The 16087-nt window shown below is 48.9% G+C and overlaps 3 protein-coding genes across 3 annotated transcripts; 2 read left to right on the top strand and 1 right to left on the bottom strand.

Moving 5' to 3' along the window:
• Nucleotides 1-70: 70 nt before the first annotated feature.
• On the top strand, nucleotides 71-2280 carry BC939DRAFT_475815 (uncharacterized protein; the record flags this gene model as incomplete). The annotated part of the gene is made up of 5 exons (XM_051558533.1): nucleotides 71-1293; nucleotides 1495-1623; nucleotides 1726-1950; nucleotides 2041-2237; nucleotides 2273-2280. The coding sequence occupies 5 exons, from the start codon at nucleotides 71-73 to the stop codon at nucleotides 2278-2280; spliced, it is 1782 nt and encodes a 593-aa protein (XP_051413903.1).
• Nucleotides 2281-4398: 2118 nt separating this feature from the next.
• Nucleotides 4399-9560, top strand: BC939DRAFT_501800 (uncharacterized protein; the record flags this gene model as incomplete). Its single annotated transcript, XM_051560209.1, has 2 exons — nucleotides 4399-4586; nucleotides 4721-9560. The coding sequence occupies 2 exons, from the start codon at nucleotides 4399-4401 to the stop codon at nucleotides 9558-9560; spliced, it is 5028 nt and encodes a 1675-aa protein (XP_051413902.1).
• Nucleotides 9561-12505: 2945 nt separating this feature from the next.
• BC939DRAFT_395487 (kinase-like domain-containing protein) lies at nucleotides 12506-14180 on the bottom strand (the record flags this gene model as incomplete). The annotated part of the gene is made up of 5 exons (XM_051552229.1): nucleotides 12506-12778; nucleotides 12866-13016; nucleotides 13103-13243; nucleotides 13399-13585; nucleotides 14063-14180. 5 exons carry the CDS (start codon nucleotides 14178-14180, stop codon nucleotides 12506-12508), a joined length of 870 nt encoding a protein of 289 aa, XP_051413901.1.
• Between the last annotated feature and the right edge of the window lie 1907 nt (nucleotides 14181-16087).

The raw sequence follows: 16087 nt of genomic DNA, 5'->3' as shown, positions 1-16087 counted from the left end.
TAATTTCACGCCAGCCTCTATTTCCTCAGCAAAAGTAGAAAAACGACCCTATCCGCATCATCTCTGAAATATGGCGCTTCAGCAAGACCAGCAAGCGAAAGATGACGTTCGACAGCAACACCAAGATGTCAAACGAGATGTTGAAGAAGAGGGAATAGTCATCAAAGAGACATCGCTGCCAGATGGACTGGGCAGCTGTAGGGATGTAGAGGACTCCAGCAAGGGAGCCGATTGCAGGAACGAGCCCGCATTTAGCCCACAGCGGTCCCGCGCAGACCAAGAGGACGCGCACAATCGCACGAATGACAATAAGGATACGGAGGTGGGGGAGCAAGGCGAGCATAAATACACCCCTTCGACTGACTGCCATATGCAGCGTTCGGGGCAACAGATCTGCAATGGCTATGGAGGGGGTGCGGATGATCTCAGCCGATTATTTTCAAAGATAAAGAGATCGGGCTTGGTATTGACAACGACGTCTTTGCTCTCCGGCAAGGGTGAGCAGAAAGCTGTACAGAAGGTTGAGCCAGAAAGCACGCATGCTGAAATTAGAGGCGCCAGGGCTAGAAAGGGATCTGAGTTCACCCGCGACCCAAAGTGGGCCAGCAACAACCTCATCGTCGATTCCCCTCGCCCAACCTCCAACGGTACAACTACCTCTTCTGCCTCTCTTCAATCTTCTCGATCCTCTTCAGCATGCTTCCGATCTGCAAAAGAGCTTTCCAGTACGCCAAACAACGCGGTCCATCCAGGTACCGAAACAGAGGCACAACCTCACCAGGACATCACCAGGCACAACCCAGACGATCCGACCGCTATTGATCGCCCCGACGCGCAGCCCACCCGCGCAAACAACCGTCTTTCCAAGAGCTCTAGCCGTTGTTCGTATAACACCTTTGGCACGGCTAATAGCTACAAATCCAGCAGCAGCAACAGCAGCAGCCATCGCAACAACAGTAGATACCATTTGAATCAAGAAACAGCAAGGACGTGGCGTGGACTGTTTGCATCTGTCCGCCGACTATCCCATTCCACGTCCACTACCGGTTCCTCCACATATTCCTCCGCTTCCTCGATCAGTTCTTCTTCTTCATCCGAAGAAAACGCTCGTCACAGGAACCGCCGCGTCAGACGGACGCTCAAGAAACCCATTCCTGCCCTACTTTCATCGCAAGGCACGTGTGACAGAAGCATTGTGGCAAAGAACAAGACGCCACGCAGATTGTCCATTGCTGTTGTGGGTGATGGTGCAGTCGGTAAATCTGCACTGACACTACGATTCCTTCGAGACCAGTAAGTCCTTGTTACCGCGGCTCTTCTTGCCTTTTATGCTCGAAGATATGAACCATCAACCAGGTGCTGACCAACCTCTCTCTTTTTTTTTCCTTCCTCCCTAGATTCCACGATGAGTAAGCTTTTGTTCCAGAAAACATCTACTATTGACGTTCCTTGAAAGACACCCATACTGAAAGTCTCTTTGGCACGTCTCGATAGGTATGATCCGACGATAGAAGACTCTTATTGCAGACACATCAAGGTGGACGGGCAAGAGTATACGCTAGACATCAATGACACTGCAGGCCAGCAGGAGTATCGCGGTCACTGGAACGACCGGTTTCTGAGGTGATTAGGACTTCAAGAGTGAATGAAGCAAATGGACAAGACCTACGGTTTATTAACTGGCAGATCAAACTTTCTTCGCCCACTTTTGCATGGTCAAATTAGAAAAGGAGATGGGTTCATCTGTGTTTATTCCGTAGCATCCATGAGCTCCTTTGCAGAGCTGGCTGTGCTCCGTGACCAGATCTGGCGTGCGAAGGAGAGCTCACAAGTCCCGATGATCGTGGTCGGAAACAAGTGGGATCTAGTTGATCAAGGAGATCGCCAAGTTTCAACCGATGTCGGCGCGCGTTTCGCTGAGGAATCAAAGGCATTATTTGTTGAGACAAGGTAAGACAAAGGTGCTGTCGCGTGTTGTATATCAGCATCGCGTTTTTATTTATTTATTTACTTACTTTTGTTTTCCTTCGTGATGTATAGTGCAAAGACAGGGCTACATGTTGACGAAATGTTTATTGAATTGGTCCGAAATATTGTGCGAGCAAGGCAAAGCGACAGACAAGGTGGTAGTGCCTGTGAACCTTCTGTCTCAGAAAAAATCCAGCCCAAGCTGGCCAAGGAACAGTCGAGGACTAAGAGTCCTTCAGGATCTCGAAGCAAAGAATGGGATAGCGGTGGTAAGAAGAACCACCGCTGCTGCACGATAATGTAGACGAATAAAAAAAAGAAAAAAAGAAAAAAAGAAAAGGCTAACTTGGCTCCAGAGTGCGATCCATTCCTCACTTCTCTCGCCTCCCACCAAAACACCACCGGGACATTCCTCGGGCTACATACACAGAGACCTACTGGTTACGTCTTTTAATATTTGACTGGTGCACAGCCGAATGAATTATTAACAATACGTCTCCATGGCCTGTTACACAAACCTGTCTTTGTACGTAACTCACAAAAGACAAGACAGATTACTTGCAGGTCTTTTTTTTTTTACTGCCTTCCCTCCACGGAGGGCTTCATTTTTCTTAGAATATTCACGGTCAATGGTCTTGGGTCACTTTTAATTTTCCTGCCATGGCACCGCAGCGTTATCATCGCGGCTTCTCCTTCGGCCGTTGGTCTTCGCATCCAGAAGTCGGACATAGATTATCACGGATCGTCTTTCGTAGTAACTTTCGCATGGCAAATGGAGATGCTTGTCTGGAATTTGCACAGCAAAGTAACACACTCATTGTCTCTGCCTATAATTGCAGAAAGAGAAAGAGAGAGAAAGAGACAAGAAGTTAGGGCTGTTTGATGTTGTGAGTCTTTACAGAAGTCCATGTAAGCAGTAGAATTTGATCCGCACTTGCTAGCTCGTTTAGCCTTGGAATAAAACGTTTTGACGAAGATAAAGGCACCATTGCTTAAGTCAAACTAATCATCTCCGATTACCAACAAAGAGCGACGGCTACCTTGGTCCTCCGCTTGGGTTTGCCGGATCCCGTTGATGCTCGCGTTGACTGCGGTATCCATTTCTGCCTTCCTAGTTTGCTTTCTGCGAATTGGGTGTGTCTTTCTTAGAGGATACCCGTAAATGCTCTTCCATCGCTGCTAGTGAACGCGATTAGATCTCAAACGAGTCCCGCTATTGAGTCCAGCACTCTTACTAATATATCACCAATGAGCTGGGGAGGGGGGATGGCATACATGCGGCTCGAAGTGCTGATGGTGATTTGTGAGTCCCCCCCCCCCCCCCGTGTGACGATGGCGGGACATCGAACCTCTGGGCTGTTTCCATGAGCTTCATGTTTTTTTTGGTATAAGTTTTGCTCGTGATTGTCTGAGTCCCCCAAAACCGAGATGTTGTATGTACGCAATGTCATCTACTCAGGTATATACTATAGAACCCTGGCTGTAGATCGTATCCCTGGGTCGACAGCGCTTATGGATGTCAATATGTCTGAGAAACGCCTTCTTGAAACCGTCGGCTGTCCTGATTTTTTTTTTTTTATAATTTGACATTGCAGCGTTGGTGTTGGTTGTTGATGTCGACGTGAGGTTCTGTTGCGTCTGTGAGATTGATTCGCCTCCTCCTCCTGGTGGCATGGGTTCACGGGTCCGCAAGGGCGAGACGAAATGAAATGCAGGTATAAATCACTGTCCAGCATCTCACTTATGAGCGATATTGATAAAGAAAACCACCGAATGAACTTGGTGACATTGAAATAAAGTTACTTTGGAATCACGTACAAATCTATGAGCTAGAAAATAAGCTATTTGACTGAAGAGTCTGCTGCAAATGCAATTTAAAGAAAAGGCGAGGGTTCAACTGTGTGCACGCATGTGGAAGAGAAGACACTGCTGTAGGACCAGCATCATCATCCCTTATTCCAGTCTAGATTTTTTAAAAAAGATGAAGTAGACAAGAAGAGTAGAGATACTCTTGGGGCTGCTTTTGTACAACTCGTGTGGCGATGAAAAAATTATGTTTGTCCATGAGGCAAGAATCGAACCTTCGGATGCGTGCCAGTGCTGGTCTCTCGGGTTTGGCTCGCAAGTGGTCAACAATGAGGTTGCACAATGGACCAAGCAAACAACAAAATCACGCCCATGGGCCCGCAAACAGGGCGTGGTCTGCTGGTTTCATTTTCGTGCCATTGTTCCATGCCTTCATGCTTCCTACTTTGACTCCGCTCCACTCTACCACTTTCCTCCTCCCCCAACCTCAGCGTCGAGTCCATCTCCCTGCACTTCTGCTTCGCCTGATTTTCCTGCAGCCCTCATACAACTACAGTGCCATCTGTTCCCTAACCTCCTCCGCAGCTCTTCTGTCTATCTTGTGTCCTGAGTGTCGTGGTCACCATGCCCCCTCCAAAGCTCTACATCCAGCATATTCGGCTCAACGGTATTGTCGAGAGAATACAGGCCAGAGAGCGTAACGGTCAGGTCTATATTCTCCTCCAGGACGCTCAGGATATCTTTGGGAATGCAAGGCGGTTCCAGTACAATCGTGTCGGAGTGCCATTCATGACCGATGAGAATGATCGCAGGTACATGTTGCAGAAATGCAAAAGAAACGAATGAATGGCTTGTTGGCTGCCCTATATGTTCCTTCTCCACAGAAGACACGCGTCTGGCATTGAATTCCACAAACTGAATTGCTCACGCGTATTTCTCGTTGTAGAATCGAACCTCCCCGCATCGCATACTACGAGGACTGCATCCTGGATGTCGTTGTTGGCCCCGGCTCCGAGGAAACCCCTGCCCTAACGTCCAGCGTGCCCATCAACATCCCCTCGCCGCAGTCGACTGCGCCTATAACTCCCGCGTCATCCTTTACTAGCAGTGTAGCTTCACCAAGGTCACTGTCTCCAATCTCTGTTGCGCCTCTGTCCATTGTTCGGCCTTCTCTGACAGCAGCCCTGTCCCCAGTCTCGGAGACTACAAATAAAACCACGAACACAGATGGAGCTGCTACGCCAAACCTGCGAGGACGGACCGCCTCTGTTGATTCCATATCGTCAAAATCATTGAAGATAGAACAGAGGTCACCAATAGAACTGGGACCCAGTCTGGATATAGCGCTGAATGAAAATACGCGGCCCGGAGATACCGACAAGTCTTCTCAAGGAATCAGCAATGGGATACATCCCAGGGGCGTGTCCACGGAGTCAATCGCATCAGAGCCGCTGTTTCGCACTGCCCAGACCGTTCATACAATGCCAATTGCATTACTCGATGAATATGAAGATACCACTCAGCAACCTTCCACTCCGCCTCCTCAGCAACAGCAGTACGAAGATCCTGCCTCTCCAACAGGAGTGCGCAAGTCCTCAGTTTATATTGCCGACGGTAGCTACCAGCCAGTGACTTCTTACAACTCGCATCCACTGCCACCCCTGCCAGGTCAGCCCATGGAGGCGTACGCGGCTCAGTATCAGCTGCAGCAACAGTACCAACATCAGTATCAGCAGCAGCCCTACCAACTGTACCAGCAGCCGTACCGACAGCAGCACCAGCAGCACCAACAGCATCAGCAGCAATATCTGCCGCCTCCTCACCCACTCAGCGTAGCAACAAGTCCACCTATCCCTCCACGGCCCCAAAGCATCGCATCCTCGTCATCTATATCAACTCAACCATTCCATCGGCCCTCTATTGCACATGCGCCTCAAGCATTGGATCCAGAGGGAAGAGCTTTGTTGGCTTCATCTCCGACCGCCAGCTCTTTTACTACCCAGCAGCCATTTGAATCGTTCTCTCATCACCAAAATCCTCCAGGTCAGCTTGAACGGATGAGCCTTCGTCTTCCCGCGGAAACTGAAACAAATTCAGAGAACGATACAACGGTCAAGGATCTAAAAATGAAATTACGCCGCGCACAGGATCAAACGTTAGCGTACGCAAAAATGAACCACGCCTTGGCACGGGAATCTCTTCAGATGTCGGCCAAGATCATGAATAGAGCTACTCTTATCCAAAATAAGGTCCAAGCTGTCCTGACCCAGAACCATGAGCCTCACGAGAACCCAGTGGCGCGCTTGTTTATTGTCCTCCCTGTCTTGATCCTAGATCAGAGTAATCCTGCTAAACTTGTACCCGCAAGCGATCAAAGAAAGTTCCGGCTGCATTTCCTGTGCGAATGCGGACATCACACGAGACCTCTACGGTCTTCCGGCTTGAACAGCATTCATTTTGTGGAGCACGAGGGTTATGAGATCGAGCATCCTGTGGAGTTCTTTGAAAAGTACGGTGCGTTCATCAGAAGTCTCTCTCACATGTTGCGGAAGGGTGTCAATTGTGGCTCGGTCTCTATTTCGCCGCTTTTATCCTTGCCACAGCAAGCTCAACAGCAAAACGACGCCAACAGCGCCTATCACGGCAACCCTGTGGGCCAAGAAATCTTGAAAAATCAGATTTTGGATACAAGGTTGACGGAGACGATCGACTATCTCGACTCGCTCGATCCCATGGACTCGCCAGACAACAACGGCAGCATGCAGGATCTCGTGGAGTACTTTGACGGAACAAATATTCGACAGCTCCAGACTTATATCAGGATCCCTCCGCAGGACTTGCTGAGCCTTGCTGGTCTATATAAAATCGTTACCAGTCGAGGACATGTCAAGTGGGTCTGCGAGGAACACTACCGATCGACGATCCATCATCAGAATGAGCTCTTGTTCCAGCAGGAGCTCTCAGGTCTTGGCGGACAATATGATCTCCGGACTGGTCGAGCTGCAGTTCAACTCAGGTCTGCTCAAGATGCCAACCAACTCTACAAAATCATGAGCAAGGCCCACAACCTGCAGGAGCTCAACGTCGGGCTCAAATGGTCGTTCAACGAGAGTGATCTTCAGAGATTTGTCCAGGCCATTCAGGATTCTAAGATCAGGACGTTGGTACTAGATGGTGGCAAACAAAAGTCAGAATCAACGTCCAGGAAGCTCGTAACTTTTGGCAAGAAATACGACCCTCTACTTCGCATTATCTATGGCTCCAAGATCGGAACTCTGCGGTTGATCAACATTCCGTCGCTACTGCTCAAAATCTCGACCAAGCAGCCCCAGCCGCTCTCTCAGGCATATGGAATCAAAGCGTTGCACTTGGAAAACGTGGGCTCACTGGATTTTTCGGCGGCTGAAAAGTCTGGCAACTATATCAGTACGAGTCTCAGCATCGGTCATGGGGCTGGACGCAACCCTTCACTCACCTTCTTGAAGAACCTGCTGACGAATTTTCGCGCCCTTGCCGAGCTCAGCTTGCCAGGGATGGGCATTCGAGACGAGGGTATCGGCCTTATCACAGAACAAACTCATTTACGAAAGACTCTGCGAAGTATTAACCTCTACAACAATGGTATCTCACCCGTCGGCGGACGGCTGCTGGCAGCCTTTTTGACGCGAGAGAAGGCCCTGGTCCAGCTGGATTTGGGAATGAATGAGATCGGAGACGAGACGCTGGCTTTTATAATTGATGCGTTGGGACCCAACCTCTCGCTTTTGAATCTGGAGAGCACTGGATTCCGGGATTCTGCTGCCAAGGCCTTGGACAGAATGATTGAGAACTACAGCCCGTCCTGGAAGTTAGAGCCGCAGCTAGAATACCTGAATCTTGCAACGAACGGTTGGACCACAAGTAGCATCCAGAGTCTCGGCAGGATCATCATGCAGCTGCGACTTGAAATACCCCCTCCCTCGTCGCCTTCAATATCAGCACCCTTACCGCGGAAGCACGACAAGCCAGGGCAGTTGGAGATGGGGCCTGCGGAGAGCTTTTTGGTGGTCAATTCGATGATCAGAACCTCGCATATGGCACCATCGATAGACAAGCCGTGGTATCAGCAAACGGATTTTTTGAATGGCCATCTGGCACTTACGGCCATCAAGGAGTCGTATACCCTTCCGTCCATGAAGGCACAGGAATCAATCGCTACTAATTCAAAGCTCAAGGTGCTACAACTCTCTGATGCAGGCCTTACAGAGAGTGCGGCGCGGTATCTAATTGGACTTCTGGACGTTAACGTGCTGACCAAGCTGGATCTGAGGAGGTGCATCCGCCTGTTTAAGCCTCGCGAGATCCTGAGAATACTCGCAAGAATCTATCCCAACTCATCATACATGCAAGAGGGAGGCGAATCTATGCAACAGCAGCGGCAGGACGTACCCCAAGCACCTAGGCCGTACGGAATTGCAGGAACGCCGCAAAACTACTTGCGGTTTATTCATTTGAATGCGACAGGCGTCGATGACCATGTGGCGCGTATCTTGGCCCAAAGCCTGGAATCCAAGCCCTGTTGTATCGAGCGACTGGATATCGGAAGCAACTGCTTGACTCACCAAGGCATCACTATGATTTTAAATGCGCTCTGTCAAAACACATCGCTCCAGCACCTCAATCTCGGTCAGAACTTCGACGCACTCAACGTTGTCTATCCTTCTGCGGCAGCTACTTTGGCTCGGGTCACGCGTGAGGCGTTCCTACGGTTTATGATGACGAACAAGACGCTTCAGATCCTGTACTTTATCTCCGCAGATATCGAGGTGGTTGCCAGGGGACTGAAATCGAACTCAAGCATCCGGTCGCTGGCATTTGATCGGCTGGAGGGGTCGCTCAATGACGTGGAGGCCTTTGTACGAGCACTGGCTGTGAACCAGACATTGATGCGGTTCAAGGTCTACGATAATCGACAGACACCATTTTTGGAGGCGTTCTATGGAAACGGTCAGCAGCAGCAGCAGCAGCAGCAGTATCAGCAGCATCAGCAGCCCGCGTACCCTTCGAACCCACGCTACCAGTACCAGCAACCTCAGCAACAGCAGCAGTCTATTCAATATGTGGATCCGTTCAAGGACTTTAAGCAGGAGGCGATCAAGGCGATTGAAAATGGCATCACACTCAATGATACACTGATTGAACTGCAATGGCCCGAGATGTTTGATCGGATGCAGCCCTGGACGGAGCGATTGGAGGGGGTTCTGGCCCGCAACATAGCCAAGCTGAGTAGCGGTGCTGGAAACAATAATGACGCTGGGCATGAGGGCGCTAAGGAGAGAGGCATGTTCCAGCACAGCGGTAGGGTCACCCGTGGCCTCTCCGTCCTTTCGACGTCGTCAACACTCTCGAATGGATCCAACACCTCTTCGAACTCATCACTGTCGTCCATGTCGTCGTCAAATGCATACCTGAGGGACAAAAGTTTAAGCCGCAGTCAGAGTGGATTTGCGCCAGTACAATCGACAGGGCCGACTGAAGGATATTCATACAGCATTCACAGCAATAGCAACCATGATAGCCACCACTCAGTCAACGGCGATCAAAGAGGTACTGGCGGAAACGGATGGGATATGAGAAAGCTATCGATGCTGGATCTGTCGCCTTGGACATTGAATCAGCTCAGGAATACACCTTCTCGAGAACAGCAACAGGCTCATGCACAGAAACAAAAGCAGCAGCAGCAGCAGCAGCCTCGGACCATCAGGATCGAGGCCGAGACCCATATCATGCAACGATTCAAGAAATGAGCGAACTTTTATGCCTATTCTTTTCGAAGATATACCCTTTCGCGATTTACTCTTACAATAATAAAGCTACCCTTTGTTGGTTAATGACGTTTACCTTGCCGTTTATATTTATTTTGTATTAGGGGTATTATCGTATGTAGCAGTTTTTTAGTGAACAAAAAGCACGCAAATAACGAGAGAGATGGACATGGTACTGCTAAGCGCCGCCACTACAAAACGGTCGCGCGAGGCGCCGCAGCCATCGGACTGGCGACGGGCGAATTGTCTTCTTCCGTCTCCATCTGCTCCAGGGGCAGATCCCAGCCGGCGCACAGACGCTCATAAATCATTCTCAAGGTCGAGTTGGCACCTTGTTGTTGGTGCAATGTCACCTTAACGACGCGCCTCAACTGCGATAGATTATGCGACGGTCCTCCTTCAACGTTCGGTATGACCCCATGAACAGAGTGGCGATACCCTGCAGAGGACGACGTATTGTTCGAGCGAAAATGAGTGTGAGAGGGCTTTTTGGAGGCTCTGGCGGCTGCGAAATGTGAGGACACGGCCGCGGCGGCACTGGAAAGAATTGAGCCCCCGTCACTGGCACGGCGACCCGCTAGAATCTTGGGTGTTTTCTTAAATGTTGGCGGCTGTGGTGGTAGTGGTGTGATAGGTACTGCGGCTCCTACATTGAAAGTGGATGAAAAAGAGGAAGAGGAAGAGCTATAGGGACCATGCTTGAGAGCGCTTTCGCCGTTACTGTTGTTCCTATTACTGTTTCCACCGCTGGTACTGCTGATCTTGTGGTGATTGACGGCGACGAGGATAGCGGCAACTGCGGAGGAAGAGGCTGTGCGGGAACTGCTGTTGGAGGCGCTACCGGAGCTAGATGGCGGAGGCGTAGACACTGTCTTTTCGGAAATGTCGACTTTAAATTTGACAGCCTTCACGAGTCGGTCGTTAATCACTAAATGCAGTCGAACACAAGCCCATAAAGCAAGTGTAAAGTCAGATAATGGGTGCGGAACCGTAATAAATGTAGGGAAATTTAGGGAACGCGTTCTCTCCACTTTCCGCACGCTCCTCTATTTTACCTCCGCCTTCAAATCGGCACTTCACACCCAGGGCGGGTTTCTTGTAACGCTCAATCTGGATGCTAGATTGGAAGAGATACTTGAGGATTATTTCCACTCGCTCTTGCGCCTCCAGCGCAGAAACATTACTCTTTATCGTCAATGGCTATTTGAAAAAAAATTAGCAATAATTTGTCAGGAAAATGCTTTCTAGCAGTCGAGAAAAGAGAACTCCGTTGGAGGTACTTATCATCCGCAGCTATTTGTATATACCTGAGGTTTGAAATCGAAGAGTCTCGCAAACCATGAACGCTTAGGTGACAATGGAGTCGTCGAAATAACACTCGGTATTACTTCTTCAGAATCTAAGGGCATAAAGTGAACCAAACATCAGATGCTAAGAGACAATCCTTTGCGGTTCGACAGAGGTGCATCCCAAACAATTTAAAGTGTTAATGTTACATTTTCTACAGTTCTGATTCGCACAAACGCTCACGGCCGTTGTTCCTGAAGAGGCCTTATCGCTCAAAGGATGCAGCATAGGTTTCGGGCCCCTACTGCTCGACGCAGCGGTCTTGGATATCTTTACCGAATGTGCAGCAGGGGATATCGCTACACCCCCGTTGATGTTATCCTGTGGGGGAGCCACCACAGAGTGCGTAGAATCAAAACTTTGGCTAATCTCTGAAATCTGTGTCGACAACACTTGGTTCTCGATCGATGGTGAAGTCGTGTCTGCAGCGGCATCGATTTCCATTTTTTCGTCCTCCGCCATGGAAAGCGCAGCATCCGTCGTGTTCGCGGCTTCCATGGAATGGAGAGGAGGCAATTGAGCGGCCATGGGTGATAATATGGTCAACGAGCGCTGTTGCCCAGAAACGGCAGCCGCAGCCTGGTGGGGTTTATTCACACTGCCATGCATGTGGCTCTCTTGGGAGGAGCCGCTGGTGGGTGTAGCTTTGGGTAAGGATGTTCTGTTGGGTTCTTCCTTGACAATATCCTCATCGAGCCCACTCTCGTCTTTCTTTATCGATTTTGTCCTCTGAATCGTCTCGAATGACGATTTGGTCCTGGCCTTTGGATTGAGGCTTCTTTGCTTAGGTGCTGAAGTGGGGTCTTTTAGTGGGTTGGCTTCCTTCAGGCCCGTAGGGCTCTGACTTTGTTTTAAACTGTTTCCGCCAGGACATGCGGATGATGATGTGACCGAGGGCAATTCTGGATCCAATATTAAAGGCGTAGGGTCTGTTTCTTTGACGATAGGAGATAGCGCTGAAGCAGGCGATATGATAGGTGAATCTCGAGGCGAATGGGCGGTGCGACCGAATTCAGGTGTGGCTGAACGGATGCTGTAGGCAGTCGAGGTCGGGAAAGAATCAGCTCTCCGCCTTGGTGCGTCTGCGGAAGAGTAATAGCGCAATATAGAATAATACAGATTAGTCCCAGGGATTGGATGAGAAATCAGGCTTGGTTCTTAGCTCATACTCCATTACCTGGAACGGTGTCGGTCTCTTCTCCGGTGTAATCCTCAAGCAACTCTGTCTTGTGCTGGTAAAGCAAGTGATAAAATTGCTTCTCCATGTTCTCTTCCTTGTTGGTCATCTTCTCCTGAATCTCGTATAGTAGAGCCTCTTCGTCAAACACCTCTTTCGCTTCTGGGTCACTATGCGATGGACCAGGCGCAAAGAGCCAGCGCATATGACGGAGAATTTCTGCGTCCAGTTCTTCTGCAAGTATCGTTCGTACGCTCTCAGGGCTCTGGACTGGTTCTCTGAGCGTATTACGCTCCGGATTGACCGTGCGAAACCATGGATGCATCATCACGCCTTGCATCTATCGTACGACGGTTTTGAGATGATGGATGGATGTAGCGTTAGGTTTACACACAGCCGAAAGTTAGAATCCCTCGTAGTCTTCGCAGAAAATGAGCTCCGGCTTTTCAATTTCCTTTACCGTTATCCTACGCTTGGGATTGACAGTAAGCATCCGACTGATCAGGTCTCGCGCCCCTATAGAGATGTCTGTAGGCATGTAAAATTTGCCTATCTTGACCTTGCCTAACAACTGCCGGATGTTCTCGTCATCAAAGGGTAGATGACCTGTCAGAAGAGCGTAGAGAATGATCCCGCACGACCAGATATCCGATGCTGACCCGTCGTACTTCAAGCCCTGAAGTTTTTATAGAATAAAACTGTAGCGTCAGCTCATTGATCATTATAGAGTGCGATAGAGCCTTCCAGCTCCGTGTTTACATACAGTGACAACTTCGGGACTGGCGTAGTGTGGGGAGCCACAGCTTGTTTCCAGGAGCCTCCCCGTTTTCTGCAAGGAAGCCATTCCAAAATCTGCAATCTTGACATTCATTTGATCATCCAATAGAAGGTTTTCCGGCTTTAAATCACGATGGCTAGTATGTGCACAGAAGAAATGGAGTTTTTTAAGAATATAGGAATTGACAAAAGAATAAGGGACCTTATTGTTACATGTCCGTACCAAATCTTTCGCTTATGGCAAAAAGCAAGGCCAACGATGATCTGCTGAAAGAACTGTAAGGCCTCTAACTCGCCTAGTCGTCCCTTATTGACCAGATATTCGAACAGCTCGCCTCCGGAGACATATTCCATTACCAGGAACCTACACGTATGTGCGATAACCAAAACGAGCACATGTGAGAACCTAGATGGCGCGACACGTCCCTGAGACGCGTCTCAATCTCATGTCGCGCGTTGATTGGCTTGACGCCAAACTTAAAATTGCCACGTTTTCTTAAATGAGAGCCCGGGACCTACAGTTCCTTGTCGGTCTCATAGACATCGTAGAGACGAATGACATGTGGGTGATTGATCAGTTTCATGATGGCGATCTCGCGCTCGATGCCACGATGGACTGCAGCCCTGTTGATCAGAGAGGCCTTGGAGATGATCTTGACCGCGACCTGCTCCTTAGTCCTGCGGTGGTGTGCAAGTTTGACGCAACCTTAGAAAAGAATATAAACATAAACAGGGGTAGATTCGAATGAACATGGCGAAATGAGAAAAGAGGTTCTGCATGCTGTAATCAGGTGATGGTAGGAGTCAATGTGGTCAAGGATCTAAGAACTCTCATCACTACCACCACCACAACAACAATAACAACAACAACGTATAGTGTAAGTGTGAGCAGGGGGTGAGGGGTAAGCAAGGGTAAAAAAATGGTCATCATAAATAGGAATGGTAAAGAAAAGAAGGGCGGCGAATGGGGTCGTGATGCATACACTCTATCTTATGCGTGGCATAAGAACTAATGAACAAGGGAATGAAAGGAACGCTAAAGCGATTCCATCTCTGTAGCCGGAAGCGAAGCTAACAAGGAGAAGACTTGTCTACTTTCAAAACACCCAAATTATGTCGTGCTGCCATCCTTGGACAGACCGGGTGTTCTTTCATATCAAAGCATGATCGTAACGCGCATTACCTGATGATCCTTTGCCAAGGGTCCTTCCAAGGAGATATGGGCCAACATGCTCATTTAAAGGTTTTGGTATGGAAGTGGATTTTGATTTGAATGAGTCTTTTATCGCTCCACGGTCCATTGAACCGTGCTCGGAATGTCGAGATTTGACTTTCTGGTGCTGTTGATGTATATTTGCTTGCTTTTGAGCAGCCTGAGAAAACTGTGGAGGATGCGACGACGGGGTGTCTAGAGTAGGCTCCAGGGAAACGTTATGGTGATAGATTTGCTGCTGCAATTGCTGCAATTTGTGCGGATGTGGGAGTTGGGGGGGATGAACTGAATGAGTATAGTTATACTCCTGTGATCGATGGCTCGAGTCCTTGTGGAAGGACGTGTTTGTGCCATTGCTTCCATGCGAGGGAGGAGCAAAGGGTGGAATCATCATCAACGTAGGTGCAGGTGGTTGTGTTCGACCTCTCTTTTCTGCAAGCATATTGGATAGACGGATGGGTAGATGGTGCGAGGGGCAATGTGCGCTTTTACTGTCGACCAGTTCGAACCAGTGATGCAAACTCCTGGACGAAAGTCGGAGGCTGTGATGAGAAGGTGCAAGGCAGATGGAGAAGGGAGAAAAGAAAATAAAACCAAGGTGGAGTTGTGTGATCTTTGGTAGTTGTCAATAGCTAGAATAAGAGACAGTAGAAGTAGGAGAGATGGAGAGGGTAAGACACGCAGACCGCAAAAAAAAAAAAAAAAAAAAAAAAAAAAAAAAAAAGTAAGGAGAGCAAAGGAGGTGGTGGTCAGTAAAGAGTAGATGTAGATGGGTGGATCGGATCCGAAATCATTTTCACAGTTGAAAAGAATCCCAAGAGAAAAAATCGGAACGCGGCAAACTGCGGTCACTGTGACTTATAATAGGATGGGAGGAAGAAAAGTTCAGGCAGGGTGAGGTGCGGAGGGCCAGAAGGGGGGAAGGGAGGGCATTAAGGATGGAGTTGGAGGTGGGGGTGGAGCTGCTGCAGTTATGCTGAGGCTAAATGGAGCATGCAGGCGGGGTCGAATGTGGTGCCGCCAATGCGTATGCTGCCCTGTTTATTTGTGGCTATCATTCGTGCGAGTTTATCTGCCTGTCGTGATCCGTCTTTTTTAGCGGCAGTATCACCCGTAGCCTTGGTCCTGCTATTCTACCGTGAAGTCCGAAGTTAGGGATTGTTCTTCAAGGTCCCATGGCTCATCGACTAGCCTCTGAAGCTCTGGCTCGTAATTGACGGCAGTTTTTTTTTTTTTTTTAGTGGTGCGGATGTTTCGCTTATATGGCCAGAAAAATATTGACAAGGAGGAGGGGATGAAGGGCAGAGGGAAGTGCGGAAAATATCTTGAACCGAACTGTAGCCAGTGCTATTTTTTTGATACCATAGAACCAAAGGCAAGACCACCAACAATAAGCAATCTGCTTTATTACTTTGTGAAGAGGTGATAATGAAGATTAGAAATACTGCTCTCCTCATCTGATCGGTGGCCGAAAAAGAAATAGTAAAGAGTATAGAGGGTGATTGCAGGTACGCGACTGAACATCCATGGGATCTGCAACAGTATGCAGGGACACGCACAGTGGTTTCCATCAATAAAAAAGACCAACAATGATAAATTCAGTTCTGCCATCCTTGAGGGAGATAATCTGAGGCATGAGGCGAAATGGGAAGCTGAGAATAACAGGTACGGCCAGCAGAGACGGGTTAGCATGGAATTACTAGGATTGTATGGGATGTAGATGAGGGCAATAATGAGACCTTGTCGCTCTTTTTGATGAACTCGCGTTTGGCACCTTTGTATTATTTGGGATCACCGTCCATCAGAGAATCACTTCCTGAGGAATCTGCCAAACTCAAGGCGAGCTCAAGTGCGCTTTGGTATGCATGGGTGTGGAGATACAGGGGCTAGAAGAATTCTTGCTAAGGATAACAAGGGTAATGCCGAGAAGAGTTTGTGCTTGACATCCTCCATCCTATTCGTAGTTGCTGATATGAAGGGCTTGTGTTACACGAG

Source organism: Gamsiella multidivaricata (genome assembly GCF_025024155.1).
Source record: "Gamsiella multidivaricata strain RSA 2152 chromosome Unknown BC939scaffold_21, whole genome shotgun sequence".
NCBI classification, from domain to species: domain Eukaryota; kingdom Fungi; phylum Mortierellomycota; class Mortierellomycetes; order Mortierellales; family Mortierellaceae; genus Gamsiella; species Gamsiella multidivaricata.
Note: the sequence above shows the minus strand (reverse complement) of the source record. Positions and strands in the feature narration are given on the sequence as shown.